At 33.7% G+C, this 17522-nt stretch overlaps 1 protein-coding gene across 3 annotated transcripts in view; it reads right to left on the bottom strand.

Moving 5' to 3' along the window:
• The window catches only part of LOC129216033 (macrophage mannose receptor 1-like), a 170326-nt gene that overhangs the window by 87913 nt on the left and 64891 nt on the right, over positions 1 to 17522 (bottom strand). For all 3 annotated transcript variants that reach the window (XM_054850178.1, XM_054850177.1, XM_054850179.1), the window contains exons 13-16: positions 16665 to 16821; positions 14549 to 14686; positions 9960 to 10082; positions 3322 to 3476 (exon numbers count right to left, since the gene is read on the bottom strand). In XM_054850178.1, coding sequence (XP_054706153.1) covers positions 3322 to 3476; positions 9960 to 10082; positions 14549 to 14686; positions 16665 to 16821 — 573 coding nt within the window. The remainder of the gene's footprint in view (positions 1 to 3321; positions 3477 to 9959; positions 10083 to 14548; positions 14687 to 16664; positions 16822 to 17522) is intronic.

Below are 17522 nucleotides of genomic sequence, written 5' to 3'. Positions count from 1 at the left end.
ATCCTATTCACCCTCTTAATTGTTGTGGAATTTATAGAATTAATTGTAGTTGTAAACTTGCCTATATTGGACAGACTCGGCGTGCTTTAAAAATTCGCTTGAAAGAGCATTAAAATTATGTGAAAAAACAACAACTAAATAAGTCTAGTATTGCTCAACATTGTTGGGATTCGAATCACTCTTTTGATTTTAACTCTTATCAGATTATCCAAAAATGCCCCAATTCATCAGATCTTGACTTTTGGGAATCCTTTCATATTTTGAGGAACAGTTCTAACTTAGTTAACGATCTTAGTTCAGTTCCATATTTTTCTAACATTTGGCTCCCATATCTTTAATACTCCCCTTTTTTCCCACTCATTTTTATCTATCTTCCTTTGTTTATTTTTACCTTTTTGTCTTGATTGACACCCCCCCCCCCCCCAATTTTCTTCTATTTATCTTTATTTTTCCTTTTTTCGAATACTTTTTGTTTCTGTTTATTTTATTTCATGGTTTTCCATTCTGATTTTCCTTTCTTGCGGTTCACGGTTACTGACAATTTCTTTTCTTTTTGTTTAAGCTTCGGCTTAATCCTTGTCCAATTAAATTCTTTCTTTCTGGGTTCGTACCTAAGAGAAAGCTCCTGGCCTTTGCTTGCATTCCTATTGGTTCCTGATCGGTGTATAACTTTGTCATTGGTGTTTGGCTAATCCGCTGTTTTTATCTTTTAAGCTGCATGCTTATCTGCTCTTGGCTTTTGTCGGATGTCTTTTCATCCATAAGCTCATTATTTTTTGCATTGAAAAAGGCGTTCCCTGTAACGCCGAAACACGTGTCTGCTGTAATTTACAAATTTGTGCTTCTACTTACGTTGTTTGTTCTGACTTTACTATTCAGCACAAAGGTATTTATTTATCTCATTACCTCATATGGCCTTTGTCACCCATCTGGTGCGATGAATAGCGCCAGGTACTCGAAAAGTAACGTTTTTTGGGGGGAAAGACTCCCTAAACAAGTTAGGCAAGGTGGAATGAATTGCTTGTGGTCATCCCTGGGCTGCTACTGATTTTATTTCTCAAAAAGAAAGCTTGAAACTTCACCAGGATTACTTACTTTGTTTTTAATCTTCTATACTTGCTTTGGGTTGCTTCTTATCTATACCATTCATCTTGAAATTTCTTGGAAAATATCTGGTTGAGGACTAGTGGACGTACCTATTTTGCAAATCAAATCTTCTTTTAAACCAACTTCTAAAATATGGTAGAGATTTGCCATATACAAAAACTTTCTCTAACAACTGTACTCACAAAACGCAGTTTTGTACTGCAGAAGCCCTAACAAGTCCCCGTCTAAGAATACAGACCACTTTCCTGGGAATCGTAAATTTTCTTTTCTCTACGGGGTCGAAAGCCCTTTACAAGACTGGGATTTTTAAGCTATTGCTTAGCTCTGATCACCAAGGAATAAAGCAACGTTCCGTATTTATGGCCTCTACAGCTAATTTCAAAAGTTTTACACGCAGTTGTTTGTTTTAGCTTTGAGTTTTAGAGACAGAACTATTTTACAGTGAAATCCTGTTACAACGAATTTCGAATTACCAGAACTTTTAGTTGTAACGAGATTTTAGTAGTAATGAAGTTCAAGAAACGTAATGGAAACCAAATCAGGGTTGAAAATTTCTTTCGTTAAATCGGATATTTCGTTGTATTGGTATTCGTAGTAATGGGATTTCACTGTATAGATTTCTGATAGTATTGCTGTTTGTGCTCTGATTACTTAGCATTGTAAGGGGGTTACAACCATTAACTAAAATAACTAATACAATTTATTTTTTAATGATTCATTCTTTTTAAGCGATTTTGAGGATATTAGCTACGACCTGACTCAGAAAATCCTGAATAATGTTCAATCAATTCTTACAAGAATTTAAATGAAATTAGACTTAAAGAAAATAAAATTCCCTATTAAAGGAAACCAGAACGAAGTTTCTAGAATGAATAGTTTTGGTTTTACATATGAAAAACTACGATTTTTTGCTAAAAATTGCTATTTTTTGTAACTTTAGCCTCTTTGCGGCACGTGTTAATATCATCGAAATGACTTGAAACTTTGCAAATCATTTTCCAATCTATTGGCACATTTTAGGGGGGGGGGGGGGGGGTGCCGCAAAGGATTAATTGAAAAAAGTTTTTCCCCATGTACCTTGTGACCACCCTAGGGAAAACGGAGGTCATATTCGGATTCAGGGGGTCATTTTACATAAGAATCAGCCGACAAAATGTCAGAAGCATTTTAAAGGGTTTTTTTTTTTGCCGCACAGTGTTATCATCATTCGGTGAAATTTGGAGTTCCATTCAATAAATTGAGAATTTCCGCCGTCCCAAAAATTTTTCCCCAATACTGACGATTCGGCATATTTGAAGACAGTGTTGCAAAGTAGAAATTTTTTTTAAATGCACTAATGTCCTTTTTCATTATATGTACGTACGCTCGCATACGGTATTTTAGCATTCGACAAAAGACAGGGGTGCCCACCTAGGGGGGGGGGAGAGATGTCATGACGCAAACTGCGCCATTGAAATTTTTAGGGGGGAGGGTGTTTTGAGGGGTATTTTTCTCATTTAGGGGGGCTCAACTTAAGGTATTGCTCAGCTCAGTCTTTGCAATATTTCCGGGGCGCGCCCTTGATCGCCGGGGGGGGGGGTCACCCCTGCAAAAGAAGTTTACTCCCTCCACGAATTTAAAGTTGGAGCTCCCCTGGTTGAACCTATGATTTCAAACCTGTGGGTCGCTCCTCCCTAGAGTGGCATGGAGTAGTAGTAAGGCGGACATGTAGCTGTTACCAACACGAGTCAGGAAAAAAAATAGTACAACGTCATCGCTGCAGCATTCGGGTTTGAGTTCCCACGCCAAAAATATCGATATCTTTTCAGTGACACCAGGGTTTGAGAAAACTTGCGCTCAAAAGCTAGCCTATCAATAGCATTAATGTGTCACCCATTGGATATTTTAAACATCAATATTTCGATTATTTTGTCCGAGTTATTAAACGTAGTAAAATTATCTATTGCCATGTAAAAATAGAATAACAAAAAATACGTTTTAGTGCATAAAAATTGCTTTATATAAAATATAGTATGTTTTTCAAGCCCTTGAATAAACTAACTTCGGGATAGAATTTATCCCAATCGTATCAAATTTGAAGGGGGGAGGGCACAAGTATTTCTTTACGAAGAAAGAGGGGGGGGGGGGGTTGTAAAAAAGTTTGGAAACCACTGTGTCAAAATTTTAAACTTGTCTCGCATATTAATTGGCACATACAATGTCAAACAAACTAACCAAGGTCATTTTAGGATATTGTGGTTCATTCGCATCCCAGTTTGTATAATCGATGCGGGACCTATCCCTCCATTGGAACAATGTGCCTCTCTCTAATGTCCTCAGTCCGATCCACGTTGACATTTCACGCTCGCATACCAAGTCCGTTAGAAAATCTGAAAAGAAAAAATACAATGAAAATTCTATGATTAATTAACAAACTACACAGTAAAGTTCCTCCAAAACCTAAATCATGAATTTAATGATAGTATTCAAAATTATAATGGAATTTTTGTACGTGAAATAATCCAGAAAGTGATATTTAAGTCTGGAGTTATTCCACCTTCGCGTTTGGGATAGTTAGACTTAACTTTAACTAACTTTTATGTATGTATGGTAAATGTGATAAATTGGGGATTATGTACAATTTCCGGTTATTATAATTTATAATCACCAAAAAAACTTTGTAAATGTCATAAATTATTTAATATTTATTAAATTTATCGTTTTTTTTTATACAATCCCCAACTTGTGCTGGGGAATGTAATAAATTTGAATCATTTTGTGAAGTAACCGAGGGTTTAAGCTTAAAAAAATATATTTTTAGCAGCAAAAAAACAAACAAACTAGATAATGTCATAAATGACAGAATCAGTAGCGTTACTAAGGGAGGGAAAGGTGTGCGGAAAGAGCGGTTCGCTCGGGTGACACTCAAAATGAATTTCGGAGTTTATAAAAAATATAAATATTGCAATTCTTGAAAATTTCCCTTACCTTATCTTAAATTGTTTAATTTATCAAATTAAAAAATAAATAAATAAATAAATAAAAAATAAATAGATTACAGTCCTGCTGGGAGGGGTGGGCAGTTACATATGCGTTTTGGCCAAATTTTACATAAAATAAGTGCATAATTTATCCTTGTCTCTTAGTGTGAATTATTTCCACATAAATAAATCTAACATTAGTCATATCTTTTTAGTCTACGATAATCTTCAGGTACTTTAACACCAGTTTTGTTTTTGCTATTATTCACCTTTATTAACAAATCGTCATATTTTTTCTTTGTCAGGAAACAGCTCTTTACTTTTTTCGCGTTCATGACATTAACTAACGTGAAATTGAAACGTTGAAGGAAATCGGCCATTATTAGAAACACTATAAATGTAAGGAAAGCTAACGTAGCAAAAAAAAAAAGGGGGGGAGGGTTCTAGTCAGCACGAGTTTTGAAATACTATTGAAATTTTGACCCCACTAACAAGGTCAATCAATCGCCAACGCAGGCAAGCAGGGACCAATTTCCAAATTTTAGGACAATGAACCCAACATCTAGACTAAACAATACAATCGACGAAAGTGGTAGAGGTGCAACCGCACACCTTTTACACATAGTACGGGGTTCCGCCCCGTTTGCCGCCTGCGGTGGCTTCTCCTGCATCCAACGAAACCAGTATTGACCCGATATGCATTGCTACTCCGGAAGTAAGAGAAGGGTTACAGACTCACAAACACATACAGACGCGCAAAGAAATTAATAGTATAGATGCTACAAGTTAGAGTAAACTAAGGATGTAAACTATCGAAGCGACTTGTTAACTAGTACGAAATGACTGCGTTGGTATTAGAAGTCACATTGCTAATAGCCTCAAACATCGTTCTTGATTTCGGACACCATAACTAGCAAATTAAGACACATTTTGGTATAATATTTTTTTATATGGTTGGTAATTTTTAGGGATCACCTGGATTTGGGGGGGGGGGGACCTAAGCTGAGCTTCCTGGGCCTATTGATAAATCTGGCCCTGCAGTCTAGTGCATTCGACATGGACTGAGCAACAAGTTTGAGATTCTATGCCTTATAAAGTTACTATACATCTTGGGAAAAGCCAAATAGCTGCGCTAACTGAACGAATTTTGGCAAAGAAATCGACTTTTATTACATTCCCTATTATGAGTCGGTGGTTATATAAATAAACCGGTAAATTTGATAAATATTGCAAAATGTTAATAATTTATCACATTTACCAATTTTAGTGGTGATTACGTATAATCACCGGGGATTGTGTAAAATGGCCGTATTTTTCACATTTACCGAAATATGTACAAATCATTTATAGCTGGAAGTTAAAAATCTGCAAACCTGGGGTAAGTGCTTTGCATACGTGACTTGTGAGGCAACTTTTTTTTCCCCTAATGTCTTTTTTAATTGTTATTTTTCAATCAAGCACTACTTTCATGTGTGGGACCCACGTTTGGACATTGAAGTTTTCGACTTTACAGTTCAAAGAAAAAACTCGAAGAATCTATTATATTCATACAGTTACACATTCTTAAACATACAATATGGTTTCCTATTAATAATATTTTGCAGCGTTAGCTTAAATAAATAAGCGTATACTAAACATGCAATTTTTTTAAATAACTGTCACGTGTGAGATATGCATGTCACGTGTCTTGCGATTTTCTCAATTTCAAAGGAACGAAAATAGTTACTTATTTTATTCAAGCAGAAATCCGTGACAATGAAAAAAATTCCTTTCGATAGAATTTTTAATAGTTAATGAAAAAAGTAGCTCTGTATGGGATGAAAGTTAATTAACTTTTTTCTCCGAAGTGTGAATAGAAAGTATCATCGGCTACAATAACTAGTTTTCGCCGAAAGTAGGTAGATGAATTACACATTTATCTAAGGGTCGTTCCATAGAAATGTCAACCTCAAGCTCAGAAATTTTTTTTCCACAAAGCTTTGATTGTGACCTATCATTTCATTCAGCTAACTTTCTAGTACATAAATCCAGTAACAGTTTGCAAAAAATTCATTCGGTGTTTTTCTTCTGGCTCTAAACGTGCGAGGTTGTAGAAAAGGCTTAGCATACGCAAAAAACATACGTCTAAGTTTTCTTGTGTAATATAAAATTTTTTGAAAATCTTTAAAAGAACTATGTTTATTCTAAATGATTATATGTTGGCCCAATAAAATCGACTGTTCTTTTTGCCTACATTATAAGATAAGTATTTTAATTAGTTTGGTTATTTCACTGAAAATATTTACAGTGGCTCCCAAAAGTCTTCGTACACCTACGACTTTCAACGAAATAGGTTCCAATCCATTGGTTAAAATTAATATTTCGGAATAGGTATTTAATTATAAGATCTATGATCAATTTTCAACAAAACTGCATAAATTTTTTTTTTAAATATTGAAACTTAATTTTTTAAAAATTAAAAATAAAAAAGTGCCGGATATTTTATCTCACAAAAGTCTTCGTACTGTTACAAATCCTGTAAATAGTAATTATTGTAGTAACGTAACCTGTAAATAGTTTCCCGTAATGAATATACAACCCCTTTTTCATATGGCTAAAGTATACAACCCCCTATTCTTTTTATTTTCATTGATAAAATCTGATAACGGTCTACGCATTTCTCGAAGCAGAAAGAACGTTGTGGAAAATTCTTGGATATTTATAAAAGCCGTTAGCGATGGATAAACAGTTAGTTTCGATTGAGAATTCGTTAGTGTATTGGCTCTGTTTATAGCGAGGCATTTCGCTGTGTTGTTTTCGTATTTGGAAGTAAATACGTGTGTAAACGTTGAGTTTACGGTGTTGTGTGATAATTGCTTAATTGCTGATGAATAATTTAGCAGTTGTTAACGATTTCTCCTGTACATAGTGTAAATAAAGCTCCTGTGTTTTTATCAAGAACTGTGTCTTCATTTCAAGAAAGTGGAAGTCGCACCGAATCCGTTACAGTACACTTTATAAAATGTCTATATATTATTGAATAATCTAACTTTTGATTAAGTTATTAATTAGTAGAATATCATACAGTATTTATAACACCTTTTAAACGTATGGGAATAGATTTCATTCTTTTTTCTTTTATTATTTTTGCGTAATTTCTGAGTAAGTGTTCAACTACACTTCGAGTCTTACTGTTTCTAGCTCTATTTTCGTTTCAAAGCCGTATTTTCATAATCTAGCCTCCAGATACCACTAAGTATGTTACATTAAGTTCAAATCTGGAGATTGAAGGGATATTTTCTGAACTTCAGGGCAATTTTCGAGGCACTATACGCAAGCGTTGAAAACCGTGTGCTTCTCATCGTTATCTTGATAAAAAACTAAGTTGTTTCTGATAACCAAATTTTTGGCTAAAAGTTTAAAATTTGTTTTTAAAATATTTAAAGGAACAGCATGATTCATTATTTCATCAAAAAATTACATACTACCAAGTCCTGATGCTGATATGCACCCTCACACTAGAACACCTCCACCGTCCTGATTAACTGATCAAAATAAGTTCTTAAGATTAAGTTCCTAATTTTTTCTTCTACTTACAGTTATACAACAATTTAACCAAAAATGTTGAATTAATTTTTATCTGTAAGTAAGACGTGATTATAAAACGTTTTTAGCTTATTTATCATTGATTTTGCGACGAAAAGCGTAAGCTTTCTGTTTTTCGCACTACCCAGAAAATTTCTGCGGGAAGAGATCCCATTTAATCCAGCTAATCAGAGAACTTGGCGAACAATTTTAGGTGAAAATTAAATGTAAAATGTTTCATTTAACTCTGTAGAAACTTTTACAGCACTCAAATGTGTATTTTTCGTTAATTTTTTAACTTTAAATATCCGATCACGTTTTGTCAACTTTGCCGGTTCTACTTTTCTTACCTTGTTTTTGGTCCGGTTCCTTTCTTTAAACCATTTTATCAAGCACTTTACTATACAAACAAATAAATTAACTAATTTAGAGACATTTCAAACCAATTTACGACAACTGTGGGGAAAAAAGTTCAAATTTTGAATGGCGTTTGCGGTTTTTTACGAATATCAACCATTTTACAGTAATAAGCACAATATTAAGGAATAAATAAACAAAAAATTAAAGCCAAATGACTTATAAGGGTCAACATAGTGCAAAAATATTAACAAAACGGCAGATGATAATTTTAATCCTGAATTTATTCGAAAATATTTGAGTGTACGATGACTTTTGTGGCGTGTTATTTCTCTGTTTCTTCGTTTTCTGACCCATTTCAAAAAGAAGATCCGTCAATATTTTGAAAAAATCAATGGGTTGTATTTAGAATAACATAGGAATGATGTGAAAAAATATTGGACTTCATATTCGAATTCAGTTTTGAGTTATTTTGGTTTTACTAAAAAATTTAAAAGTGTACGAACACTTTTGGGAGCCACTGTATGTTACATTAGTCACAAAAATGTACTATTTTCTGCTTAAAAACTAAACCAGATAATTGAACCAAACAGCACTTTTTTTTTTCTTACATCTGTGTCATATCTACTTAAAAGGTTCAAAATATTTATTTTAGTATCAGTAGATATAAAATAATTAGTGTGACTAACGTAACATTTGAGCTGTGACTAACGTAACAGTTTGCATGTGACTAACGTAACATTTTAAAAATGACTGCTAATATTTAAAACTTATTTAATTCAATGTAAATTTTCATGAACAACTTTGAATATGTTGGCATTCTATATTGATTAAAAATATAAAGAGTGAAAAATACTAATAATATTACATTGTAGACCTTCTGTTTACTTGGAAAAATACTTTTTTAAAGGTCTCTATAAAGATACTTCCAATTTAAAGAATTGTTCAAAAAGTAAAAAGTAAAGTAAAATGAGTACTCTTCTGAATGTGCATTCTACACAAGCATCTAAGCTTAAGAATTAAGATATTAGAAATACAGTCTTAACAAAGAAGATCGTCTCTATTTTTTAGAAAATACATCTCCACCTATTATTAAAATGAAGTAATGGCTGCTCGTTGGAAAACATTTGAAGATGTTACATGATACAGTGACAATCAGTGCTGCTGACATATACTTCAGAAAATGCAAGAATGATCATTTAAAAATTCGAACATTTGCGGTGATAGCCCAAGAATGATGTTATTCAGTTTGTAAAAGTTTTTTCGCACATTCAAATTGAGTTAATTGAACTGAATCCTTCCATTTAATTTCTTACACTAATATAGAAAAAAAGTAAAAAAAGAACCATAATGCAACACAAAGAAGGTTCTAAAAAATGTGTAAAAGTAATATAAGAGCAAGAAATTAATTATAAAAAGTTTTTAATATGCATTCGTTGCTTGTTATTCGATGGTTACGTTAGTCACGTTAGGTTAGTCACACACAGTTTTTAGTAAAAGTACCATTAAGGGCCAAAAAAGATTCATCTGTAACAAATCGGTAGTATATTTTAAAAAATAGATTGTTTATCTCTTACAAATATATCGGCCAATTTTAAATGCCTGCGTAAGTTTCAGAAAAAATTGTCTCGTAACATAAGCATTGTTTCTCAGGGTTGTAAAAATGTTACGTTAGTCACGATGCCATTTTTGGTGAAAAATCACCTGCCAGCGCTTATTTTGCTTCAAATTCTTGGTAGAAATGAAAAATAGTCACCTTGTACATTTTAAATCTGCATATTAAACCAAAACACACTTATTTTTTTTATTTTTACTCCCGGTGTAAGTAAAAAGAGTTTGAAAATCAGCTGCGAATGTTAAGTTAGACACTGTGGAATGACCCCTAATAGTTATTGCTTTTAATGTTGTCAGTTGGAATAGTACACACACAAAGTAATTTAAAAGTTATTACAATTTACTAAACCGGATTACCTTGATCACTTTGAGAGTGAATTGAGATTAGAGTAGCTTGCATATCTTCACATGCCTGTGCAGCAGTAGCCCAAGATGCAATCCTAGCGTGATTACTACCCTTTATCCAATAACATTTACTTCCTAGAAACAAAATTTGTAAATTTACAGCAAAATCCGAAACACCATTAATCATAAAAGATTTATTAAAACACTAAATTGCATAAATTTGCAAGGAGCTGTATACCATCGATGCAGTATTAACTATATACACAACGAGAAACCGGTTCCATGTGCAACTGAATAGACGGGCAAGAGTGAAAAACGCATGCGCGAACTTTTGCCGTAGCATCCACTGGAGATCAGTGGTTACATCCTGGGTATAGGCTATGCTTTTGCCCGCTTAACTAAAGATTTGCGCGTTCAATGGCAGCCAGTTGCTGCTGCTACGTAGTTGTGTATGTAGTTATACTAGATCTATGCTGTAGACACGTGTTTCGGGGCAGCAAGGAGCCCCTTTCACAATGGAAAAAAAAAAGCGAGCTTATGTATGTAAAGACATCAGGGAAAAGCAACGAAGCGGAACAGCAAATATCTGAAAAAGTAAAAGTAATAGATGAACCCAGCAGAACCAACGCTGTAACCGAAACGCTACAGATTACTTTCGGGTAATGCTCCGGGATTTTAAGAGTTTCCACCAGTTTTCTGTGAAAATCAAGTATCCTTACGAAAAAGTTTCTTGAGTTTCTACACGTGGTATCAATGCAGATTTATTGTTGCTGTGAAAACTATTTTTAGCTACCAGTTAAAGAATATACTCAGCAAATATTATTAGGTGTTCCGCTTTCAACTTAAAAACTGTCCGCCCAGATTGGCCGAACCCCAAATGAGGGAGTATTGCAGTTTCTGGACACACTAGCTTTGCAGATAAAGCATTTGCTTGTGCTTGCAGTTCTGCATTAGCTTTGATCACATTTGCTAAAAAATTTCAGGAGCGGTCCTCGTAAATCAAGATTCTAAATTCCTTAAATTCTTAAGTCTTCGAAATAATTTTCTAAATTTTTCAAAAAGGTTCGAGATTAATTTCAGGAAGGTTCCTGACTTTTAGCGGGAAACTAAAAGGGCGATAAAGCTAAAAAAAACAAGTATTAAAACAAAACAACAAAATTAATAATTATGAGCCGTAGAGAAAAGAAAAAGCAGAATGAAAGGAAAAAGTTCAGAAATGAACAAAACACAAACATTCAAAAAGTAAAGACAAGCAGAAAAAGAGAGGAATGGATGCCAACTGCGTTGCAACAACTAAACATGTATAAAATAAATTATGCAAGATAAACTTTAGCCAAATGGCTGAGAATACGTAGAATACGTAGCTGAAAATACGTAGACTCTTTCAGACGGAATTTTGAAATACTTAACCAAAAGTGTTTTTATTTGGAAGACAGTGTACTATGGTAAAGAGTATTTTATAGACAAAATTTCAAATTTATAGGTGAGAAATGAAAAGAGTTATGACACGTCCAATAATCCGGACATATATTATTGAAATACATATTTTAGATAATAAAACAATGAAACATCAAACAAACTTCTTTGCAAAATTTTCTCTAAACAATAATAAAACATAATATAAGCATTTGAAATGATTAATATAAGATTATAGTATATTTTTTAAAAAAATCAGAAAAAAAAACTCGCTTTTGCGACGAGAATCCGTGGTTGGGAAAATGAGCCAGTCCCATTCTCCCAACCCCTATTTCTTTATGTTATCAATCCCAAAATAAAAAATTCTTCTACAGATAATAATAAGCAGACTGTAAAGAGTCAACTACGAAAAAAATCGAGTAATTTTTTTCAATTAATAAATGATAAACAGCTGTTTAAACTTCATGTCCGGTATACCGGACGCCACGTCTGAAAGGGTTAAGGATCGTTAACTGAGTACGAACTACCTGTATTCCTTAAAGCGTAGAAAATATCCCAAAAACTCATGATCTGAAGAATTTGGACATTTTCGTAGATTTTTGTGAAACTTAAATTCAAAAGAGTGATAGTCGATTCCTTACAATGTTGGGCACTGCTAAGCTTACTCAATTGCTTATTTTTCGCATAATACTGATGCTTTTTCCAACAAATTTAAAACCACAACCAGTTTGTCTTTTATAGGAATGACCAAAGTTGCAATTTTATAAATTTCTCAACAATTAAGAGGATGATTAGACTCTTTAAAATAAGTGAGCCAAAATTTATTTACATGAGAATACCATCTGGAATTGGAAGCGCTAAAGACCTGATTATTCACAGAAGGAAAGAATGGCAAAACAACCAAATTAGTAATGAAAGTTTCGATGAAAACATTAGTTTAGGATTCTTCCGAAGTGTTTTTAGAAGTGGAATGAAAGTAGGAGGATAGTCTTTATCAATCGCCAAAGCCCAAAGTTAAATTCTGTATAAAGAAGAAACGATAAAGAGCAAATATTAATAGCTTAATAGCACGATAAACAGAAGCACTAAAAGCTTTTTTTTTAGTAGGAGGTATAGACGATAGTTTATGAGGCGGTAAAAGAAAAGCAAAAGGTTTGCGGTAAACAGTTTCAAAACCGGACTCATTACGAGAAACGAGAACATCAAGAAAGGGCAAGCTGTTGAATTTTGTTCCTTTTTACAACTAAATTGAATACGAGGATCTATGCAGTTTAAAATAGATGAAGCCTCACCAACACTAACCAGATTAGGGTTCATAATGTTACAAATTTTGTAAATAGTAATTGTTTTTATGATTAATTTGTCGTAATCTAGCTAAATTTGGCGTTTATTAAATTATCTTTCATCTAAAATTATTGTAGTAACGTAACCTGTAAATAGTTTCTTGTAATGAATATACAGCCCCCATACATTCGGCCGAAATATACGGTCCCCTTATTTCTGAATGATAAAATTTTTGAATGGAAAGAAATAAAATAACGGTCTACGATTTTCTGGAATCTTTTGGAATATTGTGGAAACTTTTCGATGTCTATAAATAAGCCGCGCCGAGTGATAAAAAGTCGGTTTCGATTAAGAATTTGTACTAAGAGTGTATTAGCTCTGTTTATTGCGAGGCATTTCGCTGTGTTGTTTTTCGTATTTGGAAGTAAATACGTGTATAACCGTTGAGTTTACGGTGTTGTGTGATATTTGCTAAATTGCTGATGATTAATTTAGCAGTTGTTAACGATCTTTCTTGTACATAGTGTAAATAAAGCTCCTGTGTTTTTCTCAAGAACTGTGTCGTCCTTTCAAGAAAGTGGAAGTCGCACCGGATCCGTTACAATAAGGACAAAAGTCAAAAACAATCAATATAAAAATTTAAAAAAAAGAAAAAGATGAAGAACCGCGTCTGCATTTTAATTGATTCTTTAATGGCTTATAATTTTCTTATTGGTTGTACGGTTAATTCGCTTTCTTTGCTTTTTAAACTATTTGCTGTTCTGACTCCTTAATTTTTCGAGTGTCTTTTTCTCCATAAGCTAACTTCTTTGTGTTACACACATTGTTCCTTCCTTGTAACCACAAAAGATGTACTTTAATATTATAATATTATATTTTCCTTTAATCACAACAATAGTTGGGGCAAACCTAACCTGGCAGCATTGTGATGGCTAGCCAGACCCTAATCACAGCATTACGACGCTGCCAGGTTAGGCTTGCCCAAACTACATATATTTCTTCATTTCTTACCTCTAAAAATGTTATTGAAAAGTGATTTAGATTTTTAATCGACTTCAGAAAAGAGGTTATTAATTCAATCTTTCTTTTTTTTCTTTTTGCTCATGCATAACTTATCAGACGGAAAATCGATTTGAATTAGCATTTACATTCGATGGAGTATGATTTAATTTAAGTCATTACTTTCGCTTGACCAATTTTTTTCTTTAAAGTGAAAAACTATTGCTGGAAAATCAGAAATTTTCACGTAAATTGGCAGATTCGCCTTGATATTTGCTTACTAAATAAATAGCTAAATATATGAACCTTCTTATATAAGCGGTAAGTTACCTCCCTTAAACCTGGGTTAAGGCAGGGATGCCCACATAGGGGGGATCATGGCGGATATTGCGCCATTCAATTTTTTAAGGGAAGGGGTGTCTTGAGGGTTTTTTCCTCGATTTGGGGGGAGGACTCTTGCTTTGGGGGGGGGAGTCTTCGCATAATTTAGGGGGAGGGGTGCGCCCTTGACTTTAGGGTGTGGGCACTCCTGACTAAGGCATGACGCTTATTGTTTAAAAAAACTGAAGCCACGAAGCAGTAATATCAAAAAGCAAAGGAAAGTATTGAAAGTTATTATAACGAAGACCGTTTTAACCGGTTCCAAAACGAGAGGATTATGGATTCTGGCTTTGTCTATGATTTTAATTTTATTGCATTTATATACTTTATTATTGTGTCCATCTGAGGGTAACCTCAGGAATATGATTATCTTGAAGGAATATTATTATTGTATTTTTTTAACGCTATGATCAGTGAAGATCTCGAGTCATATCGTCAGCTTTAAAAAATACATTTAATCAAAAAAGAATATATCAAGTGAAGAATAAATTTATTAAAATAAAACTTTGCTATCAACAAACCATAAGGATACCATCCAGCTTGGCAATTTCCGGGAGGGTCGGGTGTTGGCGAAGCAGTAGAAAATTCAGTTTTCGAATGAGCACTTCTTTTGCACATCACTGCTAAAAGCCGGTTGCAGTTTTCGACGCCCCATGCACCTATGAGAAAAATAATCTTAATACATTTTACTATATAATTAGTTAGATAAAATTTCAAACGATAAGAAGGGCAGACAATCTTTTCGATTCGCTGACAGCCACATTAAATCAATTAGCAGTTTATTATCTATTAACATCCGAAATACGCAAATTTCAAGAATTAAGAGAAAGAAGTCCCTCATTAAAAAAGAAACAAATTGTTCTCCAGTGGGTAGCTGGTCATTGTGGCAATGAACAAGCGGACGTCTTAACAAAAAAGAGGTATCGGCGTACTGCAAAATCCTAATTCAGCCATTTCTTACTGGAGGATCAAGATGTTTCTTTTTTCCCTTAAATATGACATCTAGTGTCTTGCAAGATCTTGAAACCCTTAAAAAAGTGTGGATATTTATATTTAAGTCCTTCTTTTTAAACGACTTCAAAAAGGAGGCGGTTATCAGTTTATGCCGTATGTTTTTTTTCCCACTCACTGCGTCTCACCTAGTGAACCGATTTTGATGATTCTTTTTTAATGGATAGAGAATGGTTCAACTTAGGTCCCATTACTTTGTTTGACGATATTTGTTCATTAGAAAAAAGTTATGGGTAAAAAACAGTCAATTTCATGGAATTTCCCTATTTGGATCCAGACTATTTATTTGGGAGGAGAACCTTTTTAGAAATTATGTTCATCTAGGGTATATGAAATGTTTTATGTTTTTGAAATTACAGTAGACTCTCGTTTATCCGGCCCTCGTTCATCCGGAACAAATTTTGTGAAAAACATTTTTATCGTTATATAAATAACAGTTTTAAATTACGCTAGCAATAAAATGAAAAGCTCCTGTACAGATTTTACAATAAATGACGGTGGTCTGAAAAAAAGACGGTCCTTGAGAAAACTCCAAAACTTAAGTCACAAATCGCAATTTAGGCCTTTTCTTTTCGGTAACGTAAATGGAAAAAAGGGAGCAGTGATTTTCTGTCAAAATGTTTTTGAAAATTGAAGTCACTGGTGACGTTATGGAGTCGAGGGTCAAGTTGGTAGAAAGGGCGCAGAAAAGTGACCCTCTTTTGGAAATGTTTTAGAAATGTATTCTCTATAAAATGTCAACGTTATCAATATAAAAGCGATGGCCTAGGGTGCAGTGAAAAAAAAATATAATTCTTCATAGGGTCTCGCGATCTGAAAAGTTTGTGAACCTTGGCACAAGTCTACAAATTTTTTCCTGCACATTCGACACTACCTCCAAAAAAGCAGAAGTCAAATACAGTCGGGAAATCTGAATCTTTTATAACAACCTAATCTTCATATTTGAAGAAAAAGCAAAGAGTTAATGTAAAATAGAAAGAACCAAAAGCTCCATAACGGCGTAAATTACCGAACATTCGAAGTTTTTCCATTTTTTAACCACCTGTTCCACATTACCTTCAATTTTGCTATCTTTTATTGAATAATTTTTTTCATGAGAGCAATATATATAGCACCTTTTTTGCAAGTGATAGTTCATTACGGATAGGTAAAGTATTCGCTCATGGTGATTTGAGAATTTTTATTCCAAAACCAGTTATTCGGGTGAATGTAAATGGTATTCCATATATTACCCTCATATCATCTATACGCATAATATATATCCAATTTAAAAAAATGAAAGAACAATTCACATATAATTTTCAAAGTGAATACGCTGTTAAAGGAAAACAATATATCAATTGAAGTAGAATCACACACATACACCAATCGTTCGCTTTTGATGCACCCATTTTCTGTGCTGCAAAACATTCATTTAAAATGAAGAAACAAAAACAAATATGTTGAAATATTAAAGCGAAAATTTGGAAGCATAGCAAAAAACTTTCTGAACCAAAAATGCCCCAATCTCGAATAGTTAGTTAGATTTACCAGCCTTCTCTGTGTTGCCCAAGTTCAATACCATATGAATTGCTCAAACTCAGCTCGGTCAATACAATTGAGGGAGAGAATTAGTATCATTCATACCATCTGTTTTCTTGAAAGATATACAGGAATCAATGAGGGTTTTATTTTCCATCTCATTTTCAAAGTCCACAGGAGTGCCGTCGGACCACTTTAATGGGGAATCGACACTTTCAGAACTCAACCCGATCCAGAAATCCGAGTCTGGGCTAGTACTCGTCTATAAAAAAAAAAAAGTAATTGGTGTTCGGGTGTATAAAAAAAGATAAACGTTAGTTTGTTCATCAATAATATGTTGTCCATCTGAAATGATGTTATCACATCGGTTTACCATCAGTTTCACCGACATCTAACATTTTCTCCCCACTTAAATCTATCAAAAGGTATGATTGAAACTGAAAAATAAGGGTGGGGGAGGACACCATTAATGTGATGGTGTCCCCCTAGTTTCGCCGACACAAAATTTCCTGCCTTCTGTTCCTAAGTTTCAGTTTACCTCTTGATATAATGTAAAGGGGGAAGAAATTTTAAATGTCGGCGAAATTGGGGTAAATCACATCTGTATAGAAGAACAGCAATGCAAGTAAAGATAAAATACAAATCATATCAAAGTAATAGTAATAATGAAATTAGAAACTTGACCTTAAAAGGTTAAAGCTCTTGCGGTCATTTCAGAGAAATGACAGATTCCTTTCCTTAAAATATCAACTACGCTGATAACAAACCATTCATAGTACCACTTTTTCTTGCGATTTATGAAAAGTTGTTGGCTGCAGTTTTAAATCTCAATTCACCAAAGTCAAATACATAAGTGCTTTAATAAATGAATGATAAGTAAACAAAATGAACTTTTTCATTTCGCCCCGCGTAGACCTGACAAATTGTAGTAAATATTTAATGTGTAAGGTTATCAGTATCAAT

Source organism: Uloborus diversus, chromosome 2, assembly GCF_026930045.1.
Source record: "Uloborus diversus isolate 005 chromosome 2, Udiv.v.3.1, whole genome shotgun sequence".
Classification (NCBI taxonomy): domain Eukaryota; kingdom Metazoa; phylum Arthropoda; class Arachnida; order Araneae; family Uloboridae; genus Uloborus; species Uloborus diversus.
The sequence above is the reverse complement of the archived record's forward strand: the minus strand, read 5'-3'. Positions and strand labels throughout refer to the sequence as shown.